Source organism: Oryctolagus cuniculus, chromosome 9 (genome assembly GCF_051225735.1).
Source record: "Oryctolagus cuniculus isolate XC-2025 breed Fujian yellow rabbit chromosome 9, ASM5122573v1, whole genome shotgun sequence".
Lineage (NCBI taxonomy): Eukaryota > Metazoa > Chordata > Mammalia > Lagomorpha > Leporidae > Oryctolagus > Oryctolagus cuniculus.
The window spans coordinates 108,961,893-108,986,559 of record NC_142875.1 but is presented as its reverse complement, the minus strand read 5'-3'; the positions used below and the strand labels follow the sequence as shown (position 1 = coordinate 108,986,559).

General features: G+C 36.0%; 2 protein-coding genes across 2 annotated transcripts; both read left to right on the top strand.

Moving 5' to 3' along the window:
- The first annotated feature begins 12,286 nt into the window (after positions 1 to 12,286).
- Positions 12,287 to 13,261, top strand: LOC108175453 (taste receptor type 2 member 42-like). Its single transcript, XM_089303327.1, has one exon. It carries the CDS (start codon positions 12,287 to 12,289, stop codon positions 13,259 to 13,261), a length of 975 nt encoding a protein of 324 aa, XP_089159453.1.
- A 6,938-nt stretch (positions 13,262 to 20,199) lies between these two features.
- Positions 20,200 to 21,683, top strand: LOC100346501 (taste receptor type 2 member 42). The gene has a single exon (XM_008249407.5). It carries the CDS (start codon positions 20,448 to 20,450, stop codon positions 21,375 to 21,377), a length of 930 nt encoding a protein of 309 aa, XP_008247629.4. The 5' UTR covers positions 20,200 to 20,447; the 3' UTR covers positions 21,378 to 21,683.
- The last annotated feature ends 2,984 nt before the right edge of the window (positions 21,684 to 24,667 follow it).

The window sequence follows — 24,667 nt, the reverse complement described above, 5'->3', positions numbered from 1 at the left end:
TTTTAATTGTGGATGGTGGTAGGAATATTGAAAAAGACTATATTTATAAAATGATTTCATTCATTTTGGGGTTTTGTGCAATACAAAATAAACAATACTCATAAAAAAAAACAATAGCATTGCTGTTTGCTGATAAATAAACCAAGACACAAACATAATTCTGAGTTCATTTCTGATGCATTTATGACTTTTTTCTTGTTGCTGTTGCTGATATATAGAACAAATACTTTTTTTAAACTTTATTTTATTTATTTGACAGATAGAGTTAGACAGTGAGAGAGAGAGACAGAGACAAAGGTCTTCCCTCCGTTGGTTCACCCCTTAAATGGCCGCCACGGCCGGCGCTGTGCTGATCCGAAGCAAGGAGCCAGGTGCTTCCTCCTGGTCTCCCATGTGGGTGCAGGGCCCAAGCACTTGGGCCATCCTCCACTGCCTTCCCGGGCCACAGCAGAGAGCTGGACTGGAAGAGGAGCAACCGGGACAGAGTCCAGCGCCCCAACTGGGACTAGAACTTGGAGTGCTGGCGCCGCTAGACGGAGGATTAACCAAGTGAGCCATGGCACGGGCCCCAGAACAAATACTTTTGTTTTCCCTTCTTTATGGCATCTTAAACAATTTTGTCCTTTTCTGTTAAGTCTCAGTGGATGTATTATGTCTCTGGCCAGAACAAATATAGCATGTACAAAAGAAAACAGCAGACTGAAGAACAAGTACAGGTGTGTGCACATGACCCTCAAGCACCTGAGGAACATTTAGACTGAAATTAGAGCAAATTGGTAGGTACAGGAATTTAATTTCAGAAAAGCAGTTTAGGATTTGGTATCTTTTTCTGTGTTGTTTGAGTAGTCCAAATATGACTTGTGTGTGAAATTCTGAGTATCTTCCAGGTCCCAGGAAAATACTGTTTCCTGTTTTCTCCCCTTCTAAGTCTTTGGAGTTACCCCATATGTGTTATGTTGCATTTTATGTTAGTTATTTTTTCATTGTTTCTTTCTATTTTCACTATCATTATCTTTGCAGAAGGTCAGGCACATAATGGGCACACAAAAATGTTATTGGACAACTAAATTATTTAGATTATTTCTAGGGCATTCTGTTGGGGGAAAAAGTTCATCAGGATAGAAGTGATACAAAATTTCAGGTGAGGAGGAAAGTACAAGTCAGTGAAAAAGACTTCCATTTGCATGTTAACTTACTTGATTTTAACTTTTTAATCATTACCACAAATGAAAAACTAAAGATATTGTATGTGATAAATGGACACAGAAAGTGTTGGTTTGGAATTTAGTAGCTCTTGTAAAGTAATTAAATTGTTTGCCTGAAGTCATGGGAGACATTCCTTAGGATTAGAAGCATTCCTTAGGGTTATAATAAAGAAGGAAAAATGATTTCCTTAAGTATATGTGAAAATGTGTCCAACACATGGAGTTTTGGATCAAAGACAGGGATTACAACAAAAGAATGAAGATAAGGTTCTGAAGCGAATGCCTTTATGCAAAAGTTTGGTTGTAAGTTGATCAACAAGATAGAATACTAGAATTTTGTAATTTTTTTCCTATGGAATTGTTCATTGGGTGGGATAAAATCTCCCTAACACAGATTATGGCAGAGTGCATAATCAAAACACTGGGGAATGTGTTCATCACACTGATAAATTGTTGTTTGGACCTGTTCAGAAAGGTGTGTTGGGACAATGATCTCTCTCTCTCTCTCTCTCTGTCTCTGTCTCTGTAACTCTCACTTTCAAATAAATAAATCTTTAATAAAAAAGCAAGATGTGACCTATTATTTTGTACTAAATATGAGCAAAGCATAATGCTGGACAATTTTTATATGTTGTCTGATTTTTTGGAGCAAGATTTTATTTATTTATTTGAGAAATAGAGTTACAGAGAGAGGGACAGACAGAGAGAGATTATCCATCTGCTGGTTCACTCCCCCAATGGCTACAGCAGCTGGAGCTGGACTGATCCGAAGCCAGGAGCCAGGAGCTTCTTCTGGGTCTCCCATACGGGTACAAGGGGCCAAGCACTTGGGCCATCTTCTACTGCTTTCCTGAACAACAGCAGAGAGCTGGATTGGAAGATGAGCAGCCAGGACATGAACCAGCATGGGATGCTGGAGCTGCAGGTGGAGTGGAGGCTTAGCCTACTGTGCCTCAGCACCAGCTGCTGATTTTTTTGTCAATTTCATTCATACACATTACATTTTTTGTACTCTATATATTAGCTTCCACACATAAGAGAAAATATATGGCATTTGTTTTGGGGGGATTGGCTTATTTCAGTGAACATAATGGTCTCCAGTTGCATCCATTTTGTTGCAAAAGACAGCAAAAAAAAAGATTTCCTTTTTTATGACTGAGTAGTATTCCATTGTTATACTTGTCAAAGTAAACCTTCATAAATAAAGTTGTTGCAGCATTTTAAAGGAAAATGCGATATTGCCAGTGCTAAGCAGCTCTCCTTCAGTCCCTTCCCAATCATTGTCCTCACACACCTTATTAAAGGTAGTAATTATATCCTGATTTCTTATACTACATAAAGTTTTGAATCTTTATAAAGTTGAATAAGTAAACTTCTGGGTTGTGAATTTGTTTCACCCCAAAAAAGCATATTTATTTGCATGTTTTTTGGTATGGCTAATAACATAATGAATAGTTCTGTGTATGCTGTTAGATGAATATGTGTAGAAATAGATATAAATCATTCTAATCAAAACTAGCCATACAGTGTGAGTTATATAAAGCTAAGTATCCTTGTTATTGTTGTTATAGTTATTTTTATATTTATCAAAACATATGCCTAAAGTAGTTTTTAATTTCCCCACCAGATATTGTGTGGTTTATTTCAACTGATTTATAGACTAAATTCTAACGTCACATGGTTCTTTTACAGTTGACACACATGAACAAATGGATGCAAATAACATATCAGTTACCACCCTGAACCTCAGTGAAAAGCATTCTTATTAGTATGAACATTCTTTATGCTAACATTAAAAGTCCAAATTCCAGCAAACCAAATTTCCTTTGTTCAGTTCTTGGCCTTTTTAACAAGAGGATGTCATAGATGCTTTGTATGTTCACTCCAGGATTACTTCAAATATTGATTCTCCTGGGGCCAGTGGACAACTCAGAGAATGAAGGCTACAATGTAGTGTAATTAGATGTGTTTGTAAGTGATCAAACAGCTCTGCTTAAGTACAATCTGTAGAGCCTGCCATAGATTCTATTCTTTCTATTCTAGCCCATGTGTGGCCAAAATTTTTCTCACAAACTTGAAGAGATATTTATGCTGATTTTTTAAAAATTTTTAGTGTGCTTGCCCCAGGTCTCCCATTACTGAAGATTCAGACTTCAGTTTGTTAGGCAAAGAAAATGCAAAAACAGTGACAGGCTAGTAGTCTGTATTTTGTATATTAACAGAAGAGAGGTTTTCTGATCACCCATCACTTCACATGGAAAATTTCATTGTATATCTTCAGTAGAATGAAAAAAATATTTAGTGAATGGACTGGGTGGATTTATATCCAGAAACTTTAGTAAGCGATCAAATTCTAACAATTTATGAATGGGCACATTTGGATTTTCTAAGTAATTTCAATCATAATCTGTGAGCAGTAACATTTTTTGCTTTTCATTTTCTGTATTTTATGTATCTTTCTTGCTTATAATTGATGAAACATCCAAGACATATATAGTAAGGTGGTGTCTACTGATTGGTCCCAAACTCAAGGACAACTTCTGTGATTCACTGATAGATATTATATTTGCTCTAGGTTTCTGTAGACATCTTTTTTTTTTTAATCAGGAAAAAGAATATTTCACTCTATTCCCCATTCACTAAGAATGTCTAATATGAATGGTTGTGAAATTGACTTGTATCTTGGTGTTTCTCCTTTAATCTATTAATTCTTTGACTTATATTAATTGATTTTCTAATGCTTTATTATGTGGCTCTCATTGACTCCTTAATCCAGGGAAGCTTGCCTTCTCTTCAGTTAAACTGGTGTTTGTAAAGTCCCTGAGGACTTCCTTGGACCTATTCCACTTTTGTATGTGACCTTTCATTGATATCAGGAAGTATTAATCACTCTTCTCCTAATGCTCCTTGCTTTGGTTGCCTCAGAACCCTCATCTATCTCTTGGACTCCTTCTTCCATATGATTGCTTCTTTTCCTTTGGTTTCTTTATCCTCTAGTATTCCTCAGTGTCCTTGGAGTTCACCTTCTCTCTGGACAAAAGTATGGGCAGATGATTTCCAAATCTCCATGTGGAGTCCATGCTCATTTTCTGAGACACATCCACTCATATTCCAATTTATCACTTGGATCACTTATAAGAACTCCAAAGTATTTAAGCTGGAATTGATCATCTTGTAACTTTTCATCTTTTTCTTCTTTGGCTTCTGAACCAGCTATTCCTCCAGCGACTCCTATAGGTGACAGTACTAGATGCAAAAGGCAAGCCCTGTAATCTATAGACAGTACCCAGTACTGTAACCTACAGAGAGTACTCGGTACTCAGACTTCTCTTCCCTTTTCTAGCCTTCGATCTCACCACCTAAACTTGCTGACTCTTTTTACTGAATGCTTTTCATAGCCATGACTTTCTCTCCATAGCTAGACATTAACCAAGCAAAAGCTATATTACTCCTTTTAAAAATACTATGAACATCTGCATTTTTACTCATTCTTTCCTAATAAATTTATTGTTTTCAATCCTCTTCCCTCCTTTCCTAGTCTCCTTTCTCTTGCCCTCTCTTCAGATTTCTCTTCCCTTCCACCCTCTCTTCTTCTTTCTTATTCTTCTTTAATTTTAAATATTTTGCTAAATTTAAATACTTGTGAACATAAAAAATAACTTACCAACAGTTAATACACATCATTTTGAAATGGACACTTTAAAATTAATTTCAGGAATTTAATTGAGGAAAGTGATCATAACATTGAAAAGGGATAAGTCTCTAAATTGATTGCATTCATTTTTGGTCCTTGTGTAGTATAGCATAAATAATACCAATAAATACTAAAAATAGCATATTTACTTGCTGATATTTAAACTAAGACACAAAATCTATAATACTGAGTTCATTTTGATTGTTTTAAAAAGGTTTATTTATTTACCTTGAATTTCAAAGTTATACAGAGAGATGGGGAGACAGACAGGGATCTTCCATTTGTTGGTTCATTCCCCAGATGGCCTCAAAGGCCAGGGCTAAGCCAGGGCGAAGCCGGGAGCCAGGAACTTTATCCCAGTCTCCCACATGAGTGGAAGAGGACCAAATACATGGGCTATATTCTGCTGTTTTTCCAAGGAGACTACCAGGAAGCTGGATTGGAAATGAAGCACCCAGAACACACATCAGCATCCAGATGGGATCCCAGTGTCACATACGTGACTTTACTTGCTGTGTTGCAAGTCTTGACCCCATTTTTGATGTTTTAAGACTTTTTAAAATTTTTATTCTGGGAACGTAGGAAAGGTACTTTTGTTTCCATTTCTTATGTCATTTGAAACAGTTTTCCTCCTATTAGTCTGAATGGGTGCATTTTGTCTCTGGCAAAAGAAGAGCACGTGTAAGGTCAAAGGCAAACGGGAGGAAGTTCAATTGTGAATCTATGATTCTGAGGCACCTGAGGAACATTTAGACTGAAATTCAAGGAAATTATCAGTTCTAAGACTTTGATTTGAGAAATCAGTTTGTATTTTTGTATCTTTCTGAATATTGTTTGAATAGAACATATATGACTTGTCCAGTTCCTCAGGAAATTCTGAATATCTTCAAGATTCCTGAATGTCAGCTGCTTCTTTCTCCCCCAGAGTAGTCTCACATGTGTTCCATTATATCTTAGTTCTGCTTCATTGTTTCTTTCAGCTTTCACTATTGTATGAATTACATAATTTCCTTTTTTTGCCTTAAGATAGTACATTGTAGAAGTCCAAATACATAATAGGCACTCACAAAATGTATTCCCTGAATACATAAAATATGTAGATTATTTCTAAATATTTCTATGAAAACAGCAAAGCAATTTGGTTCCAACTGGTGTAATATTTCAGTTCAGGAGCGAAGTGCAAATCAGTGAAATGATCTGATTTATATTTGCATTATTTTATATTATATTAGCCTACTGCCATAGTTGAAATTGTCTTGCCATGGGTAAGATTAATGGGCAAATCAACCTGAATATATTTTAGACTTAGACACTGAGTTTCTGAAGATACTCTTTCACATAAAAAGCTTAAATATAACCTTTTCCTTTTTACAAGATGAAAACCAAAGATCTTTAGTTTATAGCATGATTAAACATTTCTTTGTTAAACAAGATAGAGGGTCTGGCGCCATGGCGCAGTGGTGCGGCACCTGTGGTGCCGGCATCACATATTGGTGCTGGTTCTAGTCCCGGCTGCTCTTCTTCCAATCCAGCTCTCTGCTGTGACCTAGTAAAGCAGTATGGCCCTAAGTCCTTGGGCCTCTGCACCTGCGTGGGAGATCAGGAAGAAGCACCTGGCTCCTGGCTTCAGATCAGTGCAACTCTGGCTGTTGTGGTTATCTGGGGAGTGAACCAATGGACGGAAGATCTTTCTCTCTGTCCCTTTCTCTGTCTGTAACTCTACCTCTCAAATAAATAAATAAAATCTTAAAAAAAAAAAAGATAGAGTAATTCAGCCAGCTTAAGAGGACCTTATAGTTTAATGAGGAAATGCCTAGAACTATGTAGCAATGAAGCAGCAACTAGAATTAGGTAGCAACCTTATGGAGATGGAACTCCCTAGATGGAACTCCTTGCAATTAGAATTAGGCAGCAACCTTAGGGAGATGGAACTAAAATGAATAGGACTTTATTCTTTGCAACAGAAGAACAGCACAGGACAAGTAACAGAATTGAGGCTATAATTTAGGTTTATTTTAATTAATGTCTTTTAGTTTGCACATCTGTGTAGCAAGAGCAATCCCTGCAAATGCAGTATTCCCATAGCGGGTGACTCAGCAGCAGGCAAGGCTTCATCCAATCAGACACACTCCAACACATTCATTGCAGGGCAGCCTGAAGCATCTGGGGTAGAAAGACCAACGTGAACCTTTACCGTCCTGGGACAAATATATTGAGGGAAAGGAGGTTATCACTGATTCTTCTTTACTACCCTCCTCTCACATGTGAAATAAATTTTCATTTTAAGCGTCTGTTTGTAGTGATTGCTTATTTTATTCCTACAACCAGTTACTTTATAGGAGAGGAACAATCAAATAGTTTCTACTGCATAAATCAGCTTATCTCTCATGCCTAGGACAATTTCTGAAAGCATCTGGTAAGTTATAATGAGATGAAAGTAGGAAGACAAAGAGGAACTGAAAATATTTAGTATAATAATGTAAATTTGTATCTGAAGTATGATAAAGTGGATGGTGTGATTGTGTTGGTTAAAGAACATCTGTATCCCATTCTTGGCATGATTTTACTGAAATTTTTTTCAAGCCAATATTTGACCTATATTTATACTAGCACCTTTTTATTCTAATATTTTCTAAAATGAATGCCTTTGTGTGACTAATGCATCATCTGTTTCATCACTTGTTTTACCCTTGCCTATTGATTCATTCTTAATATCATCACTTTTTACCAATTTCATGATACAGGAGGCGTTCGGGCTTGTGTGAACACTGATTAGATTTCAAAGCCTCTGACAATAAATGGAGGAAACTGGGAGTTCAATGAGTTTACAGGGCAGTCTTGCACTGATAATGCTGCTGTTCTCGGGGGAATTGATATAAACAGGGTTTGAGATAAGCTGTAATAAGCTTAATCTCCAATTGTGATGGCAGGCTGAGCGTTAGGTACAAAACTGGTGTCTTGTTTGCAGCATGTTTGGGATTCCTCACTCACTTCTGTTTAGGGACATGTGGAGGCTGAGGAAATGGTAATGGTCCCTTGGGCCATTCTCTTCAATCCTCCTGTAATATAATACAACATGCAGAAACCCTAGAGTACTCCAGTACGAAACAATTAAACAAATCTGCTTTTGAATATCGAAAAATATCAAAAATACCTCAAGTGATTAATTTCACTGTATTACCTAAGTCTTAAAACTTAGGACTATGAAAAATAGAATTTGCCCCTCTATAAGAGCTTAAATACCTTAGAATATGTTCAACCAAGATGTGAAATATCTCTACAATGAAAATTATAAAATATTAAGGAAATAAATAGGAGACACAAAAAGTGAAAAAAATCTTTCATGTTCATGGTTTGGAAGAATTAATATCATCAAAATGTCTATACCACCCAGAACAAGTTACACGATCAATGCAATCCCAAATAGCTAAAGCAATCTAAAACAATGAAAACATAGCTTTAGGCATAACAATATCAGACTTCAAGACATATTACAGGGCACTTGTTATCAAGATAGCCTGGTTCTGGCACAAATCAGACATGTAGACGAATGGAACAGAATAGAAAACCCATAAATTAACTCACACATCTACAACTGACAAGTGACTTAAAAACCAATCCCTGCGGAAAGGACAGACTCTTCAACTAATGGTGCTGAAAAAATCAAATCTATATATTCTGAAGTATGAAACAAACCCTACTTTACACCTTACACAAAAATCAACTCACAATGGGTCAGGATCTAAATCTACAACCTAACGCCATCAAATTACTAGAAGAAAACATTGGAGAAACTCTATATGACCTTGGCATAGGCAAAGACTGTTGGAAAAAATTTCAGATGCACAGGCATTAAGAGCAAAAATAGATGAATAGGATTACACCATTCTACAAAGTTTCTGCACAACAAAATGAACTCTCAACAAAGTGAAGAGGTAACCAATAGAATGAGAAAAATATTTTTAAACTATGCAATTGATAAAGGATTAATATCCAGGACCTATAAAGAGCTAAGGAAACTCAACAACAACAAAACAAACAATCCAGTTAAGAAATGGGCAAAGAATATGAACAGGGAATTTTCAAAGGATGAACTGCAAATAGCCAACAGGCCCATGGAAAAATGCTCAGAATCACTAGCCATTTGGGAAATGCAAATAACAATAAGGTTTCACCTCATTCCAGTTACAATAGCTATCATCTAAAAATCAGAAACAATGCTAGTGAGGATGTGGGGAAAAAGGTACTGTTACACTGTTGGTGGAAATGTAAACTAGTACAAGCAATGTAGAATACAGTAGGGAGATTCCTCAGAGATCTGAAAATAGATGTACCATGTGACCTAGCAATCCTGCTCCTGGAAATTTACCCAAAGGAAATGAAATCAGCATATGAAAGAGTTATCAGCACAACATGCTTATTGTAACTTAATTTGTGATAGCTAAGATTTGGAATCAACCCAGATGTCCATGATCTGATGACTGGATAAAGAAAATGTATATATATATATATATATATATATATATATATATACACACACACACATACACACACACACACTATGGATTACTATTCTGCCTTAAAAAAAGAAGGAAATCTTGTCTTTGGCAACAAAATGGTTGCAATCAGAATCATTATGCTTAATGAAATAAATCTGTTCCAAAAAGACAGATATGTTTTCTATGATACATAGTGATTAATATAAAATACAAAAATGTATGGGAATGAAACAGAGATCTTTTGAGTTGATTGTTGTTTTTAGCCCCTATTTATACTCCTGTGGAATGTGGTCTTTTTTACTTGTTGAATATTATGGTTAGTGGTACATTATGTCTGTGATTATAGATTGGACTGAAATTATGTATTTGTAAAAATTAAAGAAAAGAAATAAGGAGGGAGATTGAGAGAAGGGGAAAAGGAGGGAAGTATTATAATTATCTTTTTAGATTTTTCCTATGAAATCTGTTTTCTTGTATTAATAAAACCATGATGGTTTCTGCTCTATAGTTTTTATTTTTTATGTCTTTTCTTGTCTTCATGTGATTGGTGAAAACATCCAAAACCAGGCATGGTGACCACTGGTTTGCTCCCAGATGCAAGATGAATGACTTCTGTGAATCACTGAGAGGAATCACATTTGTTCTAGGGTTTTGTAGACAAAAGAAAAGAAAAGAAAGATGTCATCCTATTCCCTGTTTACTAAGAATGCCTAGCAGGAATAGATGTGGAGTTGATTTTTTTGTTGTTTCTTTTTTAATCTTTCCACATGTTGACTTATATTAATTGGTTTTTGAATGATTTATTATTGAGATATCATTGATTCTTTAATCTAAGGCTTTTTGCCTACTCTTCAGTTTAGTTGTTGGTAAGTTTACTTTGGACACAGTCCAGCTTTGAAAGTGACCTTTCATTGGTATTTGGAAGAGTGGAGCCCTCTGTTCAGAATACACTTTGTCTTGGTTCCACCCTTGGCTTCCCTCTTACACCTGACTGCTTCTTAATTTTCCTTTGGTTTCTTTTTAAAACTTTTAAAAATTTTATTTAATTTATATAAGTTTCATGTAGTTTCATATATACAGATTTAGGAACATAATGGTACTTTCCCTCTAACCTCCCCTGCAACCCATGCTCCAACCCTCTTTCTCCTCCCTCTCACATTCCCACTCTTAATTTTTACAAAGATATATTTTTAGTTTACTTAATTATCATATAGTTAACCCTATACCAAGTAAAAGAGTTCAACAAATAGTATGAAGAAAAAATCAGCAACAACACTGTTCTTCAACAGAAGAGACAAGGGCTGTAAACAATCATCGAATCCTCTGGTGTTCCCCTGGGTCCTTGGTGCTCATCTTCTCTTTTGGAGAAAAATATGTGCAAATGATTCCCAATCTCCATGTAGAGTCCCAGTTCCTTTTCTGAGTCATATTCCTATTTATTCTAGTGCCTACTCCAATTTGCTACTTGGATGACATAGAGAATCCCAAAATGTTCAAACTGGAATTCATTTCTTCTAACTTTTTTTGCCTCCTTGTTAGCTTCTAAACCTGCTGTTCTTCCAGTGGCTCCTGTAGTTTATAGTACTCCATTCATCCAGGTGCAAAAGGAGAGGACCAAATATCATCTCAGACTCCCCTTCCTTTTGTGTTCCTCAGATTTAATATGCAGTCTTACTTGATCTACTTCTTAAATGCTTGTTATAGACATAAATTCCATTTTTCTTCCTCTTCCCCCATCTTATTCACCTGTTTCCTTTCTTTTCTTTTCCCTTACTTCCTTGCTTCCTTCATTCTCATCTTCTCCCACATCTCTGAAATAAACATTTTAAAAGTTATTTAATAGAGTTTAATTAAAGAAAGTGATAACATTGAAAGACCAAATTTCTCAGTTATTCAATTAATTTTTGGTTGTTTAGTAGCACAACATGAATCATACTCAAAATACTAATAGAATATGTGTTTGCTGATATATAAACCAAAAATAAAATCCATAATTTTAATCCATGAGGAACATTTAGACAGAAATTAGAGCAAATTATCATTTATAGAACTTTGATTTTAGAAAAGTAGTTTGGATTTTGGTATCTTTTGGAATATTGTTCAAGTAACCCAAATATGACTTGTTAGTTTCTCATGAAATTATGAGTATCTGCAGGTTCCAGGCAAGTGTTAGCTACCCTTTTCTCCTCGAGAATAGTACTGGGAGCTTACACAGCTGTATTGCATTATATTTTATTTACTTTGTCTCATTGTTCCTTTGTACTTTCACTATTGTATGACTTTCACACAACTTTCTTTTTTGAAATAACAGTACCTTATATTTGTAGAAGTCCAGTTACATAGCAGGCACTCACAAAAGGTATTCATTGAATATCTAAATTATGTAGATCATGTCTAGAGCTGTCTATGAAAAACAACAAAGCCATTTGATTCCAAGTGGTGTAATATTCCAAGTGAGGAGGGAAGTACAAGCCAGTGAAAAAGTATCTGACTCATATTTGCATTTAACTTACTTGACTTTAACCTTTAAGTCATGAGCACAAGTGGAAAACACAGGCTCCTGTCCATGGAAAAAAAAACAGACACAAAAACAGTTGGTTTCGATTTTAGTAGCTCTTTCAAAGAAATTAAAATGTTTGCCTGAAGACTTGAGAGACTGCATTCTTTAGATCCGTCTCAATTAACTCTGGACTGAAATAAAAATGGAGAAAAAAAATTTCCAAGGGTGCATGCAAAGCAGTACCCAATAAATGGAGGTTTTGATCAAGCCTGGAACTACAACAAAACAAAGACGGTAAGATTCTAAAGTGAATGCTATTCTGCAACATTTGGATGTAATTTGATAAACAAGACAGAATACTACAAATTTGGATTTTTTTCTTATAGAAATGTTCACTGGATGGGATAAAATCTCTCGTGCACTACTTATGGCAGAATGCATAATTGGAATGCTGGGGAATGTATTCATCACACTGGTAAATTGCTCTGAATGGATCAAGAAGCAAAAGATCTCCTTAGCTGACTTCATCCTCACCTGCTTGGCAATCTCTAGGTTCAGTTATCTCTTGGTGTCGTTGTTCCTGTCATGTATACTAGAATTCTCTCCACAATTATATGCTTCTTACAAAGTAGCAACATCTACAAACATGCTTTGGACAATGACTAATCACTTGTCCACCTGGTTTGCTACCTGCCTCAGCATTTTCTACTTCCTCAAGATAGCCCACTTCTCCCACTCCCTCTTCCTCTGGCTAAAGAGGAGAATGGACAGAGTAGTTCTTGGCCTGATTACATTTTGTATGTTCTTGCTGACATTTGAACTTCTGTGGCTAGATAAGTTTACTGACACCTTGTACTTCTACATCACAGATAAAAGTAATCTGACTTTCTTTTCAGAGGAAAATGGAAGTCTTTATGTGAACACCCTGATTAGTCTCACCTTGACCTACTTCATCCCATTCGTTCTGTCTCTGACCTCATTGCTTCTTTTATTTCTGTCCTTGGTGAGACACACTAGAAATCTGCAGCTCAACTCCATGGGTTCCAGAGATGCTGGCATACAGGCCCACAGAAGGGCCATGAAAATGGTGTTGTGTTTTCTCATCCTCTTCACAGTGCATTGGTTTTCCTCACAACTGATGGGTTGGATATTCTATACATGGTGGAACCACAGGTTACTTGTCTTTATTATATTGGCATTGCATATTTTTCCCTCTGGGCACACATTTGTGCTGATTATGGGAAACACCAGGCTGCGTAAGGCAGCTTTTCAGGCTCTGTGTCATCTTCAGAGAGACCTGAGAGAGGAGAGCAAATCTTTTAGCTTTATGGATAGGTTTTCCAGAGTCTTTTCTAGGGAATAACACAATAATGAGGCTTTGAGGATCGCTTTCACTGTTCTTTTTTCTCCTACTTCCTTCCTTTAAGTATGATTGAAGATACTTGACTAAGATGCTTTTGATAATTCATAACTGGTTAGGCAATATAATTTGGAAAGTAATTATTTTTGTTTAAAGCACTGCCATGGAAATTTTAATTCTCAAACATTATTTTAAAGTGAATTTAAATTGCTTAATTTCATATGCAAAAGATAAGTAATTGAAACTCACATGGATAAGGACAAGTAATACTTTAGAAATGAAGAAAAATATAAACTTGATTAGCAAGAAGTTCTTTAATATGTGGAAAGAACATTTATTTTGAAAACTAAAGTTATAATAAGAAACATGTAAAGTCCTAGTTTTTTTTAACTGAAAAGGCTATGGTTTTTATTCTAGGTGTTGTTGATTATTAGGAAATATGATACTTATGTGAACATAGCAGTATATTTGTGGTACCAAACAATTGAAACATATGCTTATAATGTGAATCTTAATTTGAATCCCCAAAAATAAACATTATGTTTTAGGTGCTTATTAGTTTTGCTAAATTCTAGTATATGTAATATGCATATTCACAGTGACTGCAGAATTTTTATCATATTATATAATAGAACTAAAAAACACTGACTCATACCCTATGTGAGAATCATACTTATATTTGTACTGTGTAAAGATTATACTTAGATTTGAGGATGATTGCATTTGTCTTGGTGCATGCATTTTCTTGCAGTCTGATTACTAGGGTCTTGAGAAAGAAACTGACAGAACATTAGGTTAAGAGATGACAAGCAGTTTTAAATGAATAACACATTTATTATTAATTATGAATATGCATATGTGAGAGTAGGCTTCAAAAAGTTCATGGAAAAAGCATACTATCTTTTCATTCCATTTTTCTACGAACTTTTTGAAGTTCCTTTATATAAACAGTTCTGATATGGAAAATATGAATTATTAACAATGTTAAGGGAGGGAAAATTTACTACATAAATTACAAATAAGGTTAATGGTGGGAGTGGAAAGAAGGAGCCATCAAAGAAAGAGGTACTTTTCTCTGAATGGAAGAGAGAACTTCACTTTGCTTATGGCCTTCTCTAAATACTTATGGAGTTTGTGTTCACAAAAGGCTTCCATAGCCTTGGCAGCTCATAGCAAGAACCTTTCATGATCACTGATGCCATAAATAAAAGTGTGAATTGTTAAATTAACAACAGAAGTCACTGTACACTTATTCCTGATGTAGGACCTCTGTCCTTAATGAGTTGTACTATGAAAATTAAGTGCAAAACTTGTTCTCAAACAGTACTTTATACATTGAGAGTGTGTGTGGTTACAAACTGTTGAAGTCTTTACTTAGTATAGATTTGGTCTTCTGAATATAAAGTTAATTAAAAATGAACCTTAATGAGGAATGGGATAGGAGAGGGAGTAGGAGGTAGGATGGGAGTGGGGGTGAGAGGGTGATTTTAGGGGGAAGAACCACTGCATTCCTAAAGTTGTACCTATGAAATTTGCATTCATTAAATAAAAGCTCTTAAAAAAGTTTAATGGTGGAAAAATTTAGTACAAAATTTTGAATATGATGGTAAGTGTTATAACTTTGTATAGGTGGTATACATTTACATGTAATGGATTTACTGGACAATGAAGGATTAATTTCAGGGTTTATTCTTGATATTGTGTTAGAGAGACAAAAATTACTCTTAAAGGTATTTTTGAGCATATAAATTAACTCTATGGAATCATATGGAAGAGTACCACTCTGGCTATGCTCTGGAGCTGGGAATGATTTAGAATTATTAACATCTCCCAGCCATTTTTTTTAATTTATTTGACAGATAGAGTTAGACAGTGAGAGAGAGAGACAAAGAGAAAGGTCTTCCTTCCGTTGGTTCACCTCCCAAATGGCAGCCACAGCCAGCACTGTACCGATCCAAAGCCAGGAGCCAAGTGTTTCCTCCTGGTTGCCCATGTGGGTGGAGGGGCCCAAGCACTTGGGCCATCCTCCACTGCCTTCCCGGGCCACAGCAGAGAGCTGGACTGGAAGAGGAGCAACCGGGACTAGAACCCGGTGCCCATATGGGATGCCGGCTCCGCAGTCAGAGGATTAACCGAGTGAGCTATGGCACTGGCCCCTCTCCCAGCCATTTGTAAGATTAACCTGAAAGTACTTCTGAATTATGTGGTGCTTCCATGTATTAATATTTTTATAATATAGCATTTGTTATTTGTTAATTTTCATTATACAAAATAAAGTGAGTATATGTTATTTTGGATGCTTAGTACTTCAACAAAAATTATAGTTGTAATCATCTTCTCTTGGTAAAGAGAATTACAAATCAAGTTGATTATATTTTACAATTAGATATTGAGTTTCTTTTTAGAAGATATTCTTACATATTAATGACTTAGATATAACTTTGTATGCTTTAATAAGAGGCAAACAAAGATACTTAGCTTTTACTGTGAATCAAAATTTCTTTGCTTAAAAGATAAAGCAACTGAGGCAACTTAGAGCAACCTTTGATTCTAATAAGTGATCCTTAGGTGTAGCTGAGGAAACCTCTAATAGAAATAAGTTCACCATTAGGCAGCAACCTCAGAGAGATGGCATGATAAAGAATAGGACCGCATTGTTTACAAGAGAAGCACAGCCAAGGACCAGTAAAAGAAGTGGAAACAATAGTTTGGATAATTGTAAATAATGTAATCTGCACCTTTGCATGGCAAATAAGATCAACCCTGCACCCCCACTATTTGAATAGCAGGAGGCACAGCAGCAGCCAAGCCACAATCCAGGAAGAGCCAATTGCAACATGTGCTTTGCAGCAGCCATGCAACCTGGAGAAGAAAGACTGACGTGGTTCTGCCCCACCTCATGACAAAAGTGTTGGGGGAAGGAGATGATTATCACTGATTGTTGTTGCCTACACTCCTCTGAAATGCGAAATAAATATTCATTTTAAATGTTTGGGTAGAATGTTGATTTCCATTCATCCAGCTAACTTAGAGGAGGTGAATAAATTACTCCCCTCTACTTCTGAAATTGTCATATCTCTCATGAACAAGTTGAGTTCTGAAGACCTCTGATAAGTCATAAATCACGTTCACCAAACCGATTCCCTTGAACTCTACAGACAATACCAGATAGGAACCCATACCTACACTGATCACTGATAAATAGGCAATCAATTTCCTCAATGTCTCAGGTGGCTTACATGGTCTTATCAGGTGGCTTCTCCCAACAAAATGTTGATTAGACCCATGTCCTTTGGGCCAGGGTCATGGTTGAAGGGATGTTTGTTTGATTGCACTGTCATTCCCAATTGCCTCTTTACAGACACTGGATGACTCACTGTCTAGAGTAATCTACATAGTCCCTAAGACAGCTTCAGAAGAACAAATTGATCTGAAAAGTTTTTGGACAACATTATAGGCAACCTTCCTCGTCTTTCTGAAAACCAAAACTTTTACAGTTTTTTAAATATTAAAAAATCTAAATGTGTCACTGAAACAATAAGGAATGCATGCATTTTTATATCAAGCACAGATTCTAATGCCTTGCAAACTTATTGCAATAACCTTATAATAAACTATTGGCCATCACTGGTTGGTTATTTTTCACTGGTGCCAGTCTAAGTGACCAAATGATTGAACCTATGGCTATGTGCTTCCCAGAAGGGGGTGGTGTGGATGTTACGTGCAGGGCATAAGCAAAGGACTAGTAACCTCAGGTCCTCCTTGCTAGTTAACCTCTCTGCCTTCATAAAATGTAGTAGGAGCCGTATAGTAGACCTCATTAAATTTGGTATGCTTACAAAGAATCATGGATTTATGTCTATGTAGAAAAATTCAATGGTAACTACTAGAAAATCAGAAATACTGCACAACTCAGACCATTTTTTGCCACTTGAATATAAAGAAAATGCAGTATAAAATCCTCACCAACCCAGCAAAATCAGGAGAGTAAAGAAAAGAACCAAAAGCAAATAAACAAGAAAAATAACATGATATCATTTATAAGAGTAAATGTTAGTCACCTCTATAAATACTTTTGATTCCAGTTAATTTCTCTCACGAATTGCAGCTCCCCTGCATTTGTATGACAAAGTCAAATCCATCGTTAAGCTATGTATAACAAAATAATACCTTAGGGTTAAAAACATACACATATGGAAAAATAGGTAGTAGACTTAGAAATACAAAAATAATTAATGTTTTGAAATTTTATTTAAGTTTTAAATACAGAGAAGACAGGCTGGGTGCTCTCATTCCCTGTGTGTGTGTGTGGTTTTTTTCCCGAAATCCTTGCAATAGCCATAGCTGGACCAGGGCTGGAGCTAGGAAGCAAGAACTCAGTGCAGGTCTCCTACATGAGTGGCAGGAACCCAATTACATGACCCATTATAGCTGCTTTCACCATCTGCATCGGGGGGCAGTAGGATGGTGGTGGATTTAGAAGTTGGACCCAGGTACTGAAAAAAGCCCTCTAATTTGGGAGGTAGATATAAAAATTACTAGGCTAAATGATCACTCCTGATCAAAAGTTTTAATATCAGACACAGTAATGAGTAAACAAAGGGATTTTGTAATGAATTTGGCAATTATATAGATGTCTGCAATATAAGCAATGATAGTTCAAAACAGTCATGAAGAAGAATTTAAAGATAAGTTTATTTTGGTGAAAAAATTTTCTGAAATCCATACATAATTTTTTATAAAATATAATTTCCTTGAAATTTTTCAAGATTCTTATATGTCTACATATTATCAAACTCTACCAAATATATCCTCCAAATTTGAGGAATTCCATTTAGTTCATTAACATGGTAATAACATCAGAAATGTGTGCCAGTGTGTTTATATCTGATAATGTATTTCCTTTGATTTAAGCCATTTTTGGCTTCTGAAAAATTATGATTAACTCTAAAATACTTAAATAAGTATGTAAGTAATTTTCTCAGAAGAAATAACAAACAGAAATAAAGAGAAAAGAGATGAACAAAGGCAAGCATTTTTTTTTTTTTGGCAAACACTTTTTTTTTTTACTATAGTGCACTACATAGTCATGGGAGAGGAGACATGTAACCAAATTAAGAAAATAAATGACAGTGTCCAAAGGCATTTCATATGAACAAGAACGTACAATTTTTAACTTACTCTCCCATACTCTCTCCAGAAAAAATTCTTGTCATGTTCATCAAAAGTTTACTTTGTTGAAAAGTCTTTCAGTTTTGTACATCTTGACCCATCATTCTGATTAACGCTAGAATCAAGTTACTTGGAACAGCCTTTTGATGAGAATTCATGATCAAATGTCTCCTTACTATCCATTCTCAACTCTCCAGCTATTGTGGTTTCTTAAAACTGCAATTCTTATTATCTTACTCTTTTGCTTACTACTTGAGGGCACTGTGTCATCTTAAAATATGCTTGAGAGAGAGCAGCAAATCATTTAGAATGTTTTCTAAGAGAATAACATAATAAGGAGGCTTTAAGTATAATCTTTACTATTTTTCTTTTACAGGATTGCATTAAAAATTGGTAAACATACCATTCCTGGCAGCTTTTGATGATATTTCATATAAGGTCAGGGAATACAATTTCGAAAGTAATCTTTGTTGTATACGGCATTGTCAAGCAATATTTTAGCCTCTAGTATTATTTTTTTAAAGATTTATTTATTTTTTACTTGAGAGTCAGAGTTACAGAGAGCGAGGAGAGGCAGAGAGAGAGACAGGTCTTCCATCCAATGGTTCACTCCCCAGATGACCGCAGTGGTTGGAGCACCTGCAACCGCGTTGGAGACCAGGAAAAAGCACCTGGCTCCTGGCTTCGGATCGGTGTAGCTCTGGCCATAGTGGCCATTTGGGGGGTGAACCAACGGAAGGAAGACCTTTCTCTCTGTCTCTCTCTCTCACTGTCTATAACTCTACCTGTCAAAAAAGAAAAAAAAAGAAAAATATATCATTGACAGGATTTTGGCCTCCCATGTGGGTATAGGGGCTCATCCTGTACTCAGCTGCCTTCCCAGGCACATTAGCTGGGATCTCAATCATAAGAGAGGCAGCCAAGAGATGACCAAATGGGATGCTGGCATCCCAGGCAATGGCTTTACACACTATGCCAACAATGCCTGCCTCTCCAATTACTTTTCAGAAATATATCCACAAATATTCAAGTGCCTACTGCAGTTTACTACAAGGATGACTTACAGGAACCCCCAATGTTCAAATAAGAATCATCTTCTAACACCTCCTCTTTCTCTTTCCCTGTGGCTTCTAAACCTTCCTCTAGTGACTCCTGTAGGTTACAGTATTCCATGCATTCAGGTGCAACAGGAGAGGATTGAAAGTCATCTCAGACTTCCTTTCCTTTTTCTAGTCCTTAAATCCTTCACCCAGATTCATAGATTCTTCTTCCTTATTGCTTTTCATAGTCATTTGTTGTGGTTCCTGGAATGCAGAACAGATATTTTGTTTACCCTTTCAATGTTATCACCTGAAACTATTTTCTCCCTGCTTGTTAAGTTTCAATGCACAGATTATGTCCCCGGCTAAAACAAGCCAAACATGTACAAAAGTAAAAGGCAAACTGGGAAATGATTTTAATTGTGAACACGCGACTCTGAGGCACCTGAAGAGCATTTGGACTGAAAACAAATCGTCAATGACAGGATTTTAATTTCAGAGAAGCAGTTTCAATTTTGGTATCTTTATATATATATATATCACTTTATATATATATATATATACACACATATATATCACTTGAACAATCCAAAATGTGACTTTTCAGTTACTTCATGAAATTCTGAGTATCTTCCACACTGCAGGTAAATGGCACCTCCATTTTGTCCCTCCCAGTAGTATTGGTAGTTACTCCATCTGTGTTATGTTTCATTATTTCTGCTTTCCCTTTGTATGAACTTCGTTATATTTTCTCTTTTTCTCAGTAACTCTTTCAAAGAAATTAAAATGTGTTTATGACTGCATCCTTCAGTGGCTTCTTTCTGGATCAGCGCTGGGATTACATGAAAGTGTATCCTACAAATGGTGGTTTGGATCAAGAACGAAATTGTAACAGAAGCAACGAAGTTTCTAAAGTTAATGCTGTTCTGTAAAAATTGATCAATGACAGAATATTACAAATTTGGATTTTTTTCCCTATGAAAATGTTCATTGCAGGGGGTAAAATCATTCTGACACTGATTATGGCAGAATGCATAATTGGAATGTTGGGGAACGTGTTCATTTCACTGGTAAACTTCTCTGAATCCGTCCAGAACCGAAAGATCTCCTTAGCTGACCTCATCCTTACCTGCTTGGCCATCTCTAGGATTGGTAATCTGTTCATGTTATTGTTACAGTCGTGTATAAAAGAACTCCATCCACATTTATATTCTACTTTTGAAGTAAAAAAACTTGTTCATATCCTTTGGAGAATGACTAATCACTTGACCATCTGGTTTGCCACCTGCCTCAGCATCTTCTACTTCCTCAAGATAGCCCACTTCTCACACTCCCTCTTCCTCTGGCTTAAGTGGAGAATGGACAGAGTAGTTCTTGGACTGGTTCTGTTCTCATTGTTCTTGGTGATATTTGATTTTCTGTGGATAGATAAGTTTATTGGTATCTTATTGACTATCTACATCACAGATAAAGGTAACAAGACTTTGAATTCAGAAGAAAGAAGTAGTTTCCATGTTAAAATTCTGTCTCTTGGTAACTTGACCTACTTTATCCCTTTTGTTCTGTCCCTGACCTCATTGCTCCTTCTGTTTCTGTCCTTGGTGAGACATGCTAGAAATCTGCGGCTCAACGCCAAGGGCTTTGGAGATGCCAGCACACAGACCCATAAAAGAGCCATGAAAATGGTACTGTCTTTCCTCCTCCTCTTCACAATTCATTCTTTTTCCATACAATTGATGTATTGGACATCCTTTACATTTTGGAAGAACAAGTTAATTAATTTTCTTGTACTAGTATTAAATATCTTTCCCTCAGGCCACACATTTCTTCTTATTCTGGGAAATGTCAAACTGCGACAGGCAGCCTTGAGGTTACTGTGTCATCTTAAAAGATGCTTAATGCTATAATGAGTACTCAAACAGTATATTTCGCTTTGTGTTTCTATGGGGGTGCAAACTGTTGAAATATTTACTTAATGTATACTAAACTGATCTTCTGTAAAAAAAAAAAAAAAAAAAGAAATTATCAACTCCCAACTTGACTCTCACTGGGATTAAACATGACAATAGGTCTGATCTGATTTCATCAGCATTTAAAAAATCATCTATTATTTTTCACTTTATGTTTGTGTGGGAGCAAACTGTTGAAATCTTTACTTAATGTATGCTAAACTGATCTTCTGTATATAAAGAGAATCGAAAATGAATCCTCATGTGAATGGAAGGGGAGAGGGAGTGGGAAAGGGGAGGGATGCGGGTGGGAGAGACGATATGGGGGGGAAGCCATTGTAATCCATAAGCCGTACTTTGGAAATTTATATTCATTAAATAAAAGTTAAAAAAAAAAAGATGCCTGAGAGAGAACAAACGTATAAGCTTTATGGGTGGATTTTCTAGAGCCTTTTCTAAGAGAATTTCATAACCAGGTGCCTTTAAGGGTCATAGCTACTGGCTCAAGTATTGTTTCAAAGAGAATTTAAATTATTTAATTTTTCTATGAAAACATAGGTCATTGAAACTCATGGGTGAAATGCTATGTAATTCTTTAAAAATTAAGTAAAATTTGATTTTCTAGAAGTTCTTTAACACATAGATAGAAAATTTCATTAGAAAACTGATATATTAATAAGGAAAATGTAACTTCACATCTCAAAGCCTTAATTGTGTTTAAATGAAAAAGTCTATGTTATTAGACATCTTATCAATAATAAGGAAATAAGATGCTCATCTGAGAATAGGAATATTACCAGCAGGGTAAAATGAAACGGACAGTTGTACTGCTAACTTTAATTTTAATTTCCAAAACAATAAACATATGATGTTTCTAGGCACTTAATAATTTTACTAAGTTCTAGGGCATGTAATACGCATTTTTGGACTATAGAATGTCTACCATATTATGTAAAAGAACTAAAAAATATACAAAAACGTTATCCCTTACATGAGAATCACACTCATGTCACTAGAATGAGAATATCATACTGACATTTTGAAAATGACTGTGCTTGTGCATGCATTTTGCGCAATCTGATCACTAGAGTTATTAGAGAAAGAAATAGAAATAAAGTCAAGAGGGAAGACACAGTAAGCAAAGGACATAACAGAATAACACACGTTTACTTGTAAATTATGATTATGCATATGTAAGAGAGTACTTCAAAACGTTTTTGGAAAATAAACCTTATCTTTAAATTCTGTTTTTACACGAGTTTTTTGAAGCTCCTTTATACAAACAGTGGTGAGATAGGAATCAAAAGTTAGATAATAAAACTATAAATTATTAAGGTTAAGGGTGGGAACAGTTACTAGAAAATTTTGGTATGATGCTATGGGTAATAACCTTGTATGGATGGTATATATGTAAATATAAAATGAATTTATTGTACAATAAAAAGTTAATTTTAGGACTTATTCTTTATGTTGAAGACACTAAGGCTATAATTAAATCATGAAATGTGGGTGTACATTAAACTTAATGGAGTGATAAAGAAGAGCATTGCTCTGTGATTGTGCTTTGGAGCTGGGAATGATATTGGAATTGTTAACATTCCCTACCCATATATAAAACTACACTGTAAGTACATCTGAGTTTTAAGGTAGTTCTACGTATTAATATGGTTTAAATGATAATATAGCATCTATTTTATTTGGTAATTTGCATTATACAAAATAAAATGTGTGCATATTATTCTGGATACTAACTTGTACTTTATAAAAATTGTAATTAGTTACTTGTCTTAGTGTGCAAATCAAGCTGAATGTATTTTAGAATTAGATAATGAGTTTCTTTTGTTTAGAAGATATTCTTTCATATACATGATTTAAGGATAACCCTGTACTTTTTACAAGATGAGAACCAAAGATAGTGTGACTAAACACTAAAAGTAATTGAGTCAACTTAGAGCAACCTTTGATTCTAATAAGTAAGCCTTAAGCGGTAAATGAGGAAACGTCTAGCTGGACATAATTCCATAATTAGGCAGCAATCTTACTGAGATGGAACTATAAGGAACAGTGCTTTATATTTGACAATAGAAGCACTGCAAAGGATAAGTAGAAGTTGAGGCTTCAGGCTGGGGTTACTGTAATTAGTATACTGTAATATGCATATCTGCTGGCAAGATTAAGTCCTGCACCTGAATTATTTTCATAGTCAGGGACTCAGCAGTAGCCTAGCCACTATTCAAGAAAAAGCCCTCCCAACATGTACAGGGCAGGGTGGGCCCCACAACCTGGAGAACACTGATGTGATTCTGTCCTACTCTGAAACAAAAATATTGGAGGAAAGAAAGAGATTATCATTGATTTTTTTTTTTTTTTGGCAGGCAGAGTAGACAGTGAGAGAGAGAGACAGAGAGAAAGGTCTTCCTTTTGCCGTTGGTTCACCCTCCAATGGCCGGCACGGCCAGCGCGCTGCGGCTGGCGCACTGCGCTGATCCGAATCCAGGAGCCAGGTACTTATCCTGGTCTCCCATGGGGTGCAGGGCCCAAGGACTTGGGCCATCCTCCACTGCACTCCCTGGCCATAGCAGAGAGCTGGCCTGGAAGAGGGGCAACCGGGACAGAATCTGGCGCCCCGACCGGGACTAGAACCCGATGTGCCGGCGCTGCAAGGCAGAGGATTAGCCTAGTGAGCCGCGGCGCCAGCCTATCATTGATTCTTGTTGACTATGCTTCTCGCACATGTGAATTAAATTTTCATTTTAAGAGTCTGAGTGTAATGATTATTTCCATTCATCTAGTCAGTTAATTTATAGGAGAGGAACAAATAAACTCATTTCTACTGCTGAAACCAACTTAACTCTGATGTCTAAATCAAGTTCTGAAGGCATCTGGTGAGCCATAAATCATGTTCCCCAAGATAGGTTTCCTTGAACTGTACATAAAATACCAGATAGAAACCCATACCTGTACTGATCTCTAAGAAAGAGGCACATCAGTTTCCTCAATGTCTCAGGTGTTTGAACTACTATATTTCAGCAGATGGCAAAATCTGATTAGACTTCATCTCCTCCTTTGAGCCAGAATCATGCTGCACTGGGTGTTTGCCTAGTTGCACAGTCATCCCCAATTTCCTCCTTCCAGACACTGGAAAATACATGGTCCAGAGGAAATCTAAACAGCCAACCCTTCTCATCTCCTTGTACACCACATCGTTTACATCTTTTCAAATCCTTTTTTTCTCTTTTTAACCATTT

Coding starts and splice junctions, on each gene's coding strand:
- LOC100346501 (XM_008249407.5), top strand. CDS start 20,448: ATGAAAATGTTCATTGCAGGGGGTAAAATCATTCTGACACTGATTATG.
- LOC108175453 (XM_089303327.1), top strand. CDS start 12,287: ATGTTCACTGGATGGGATAAAATCTCTCGTGCACTACTTATGGCAGAA.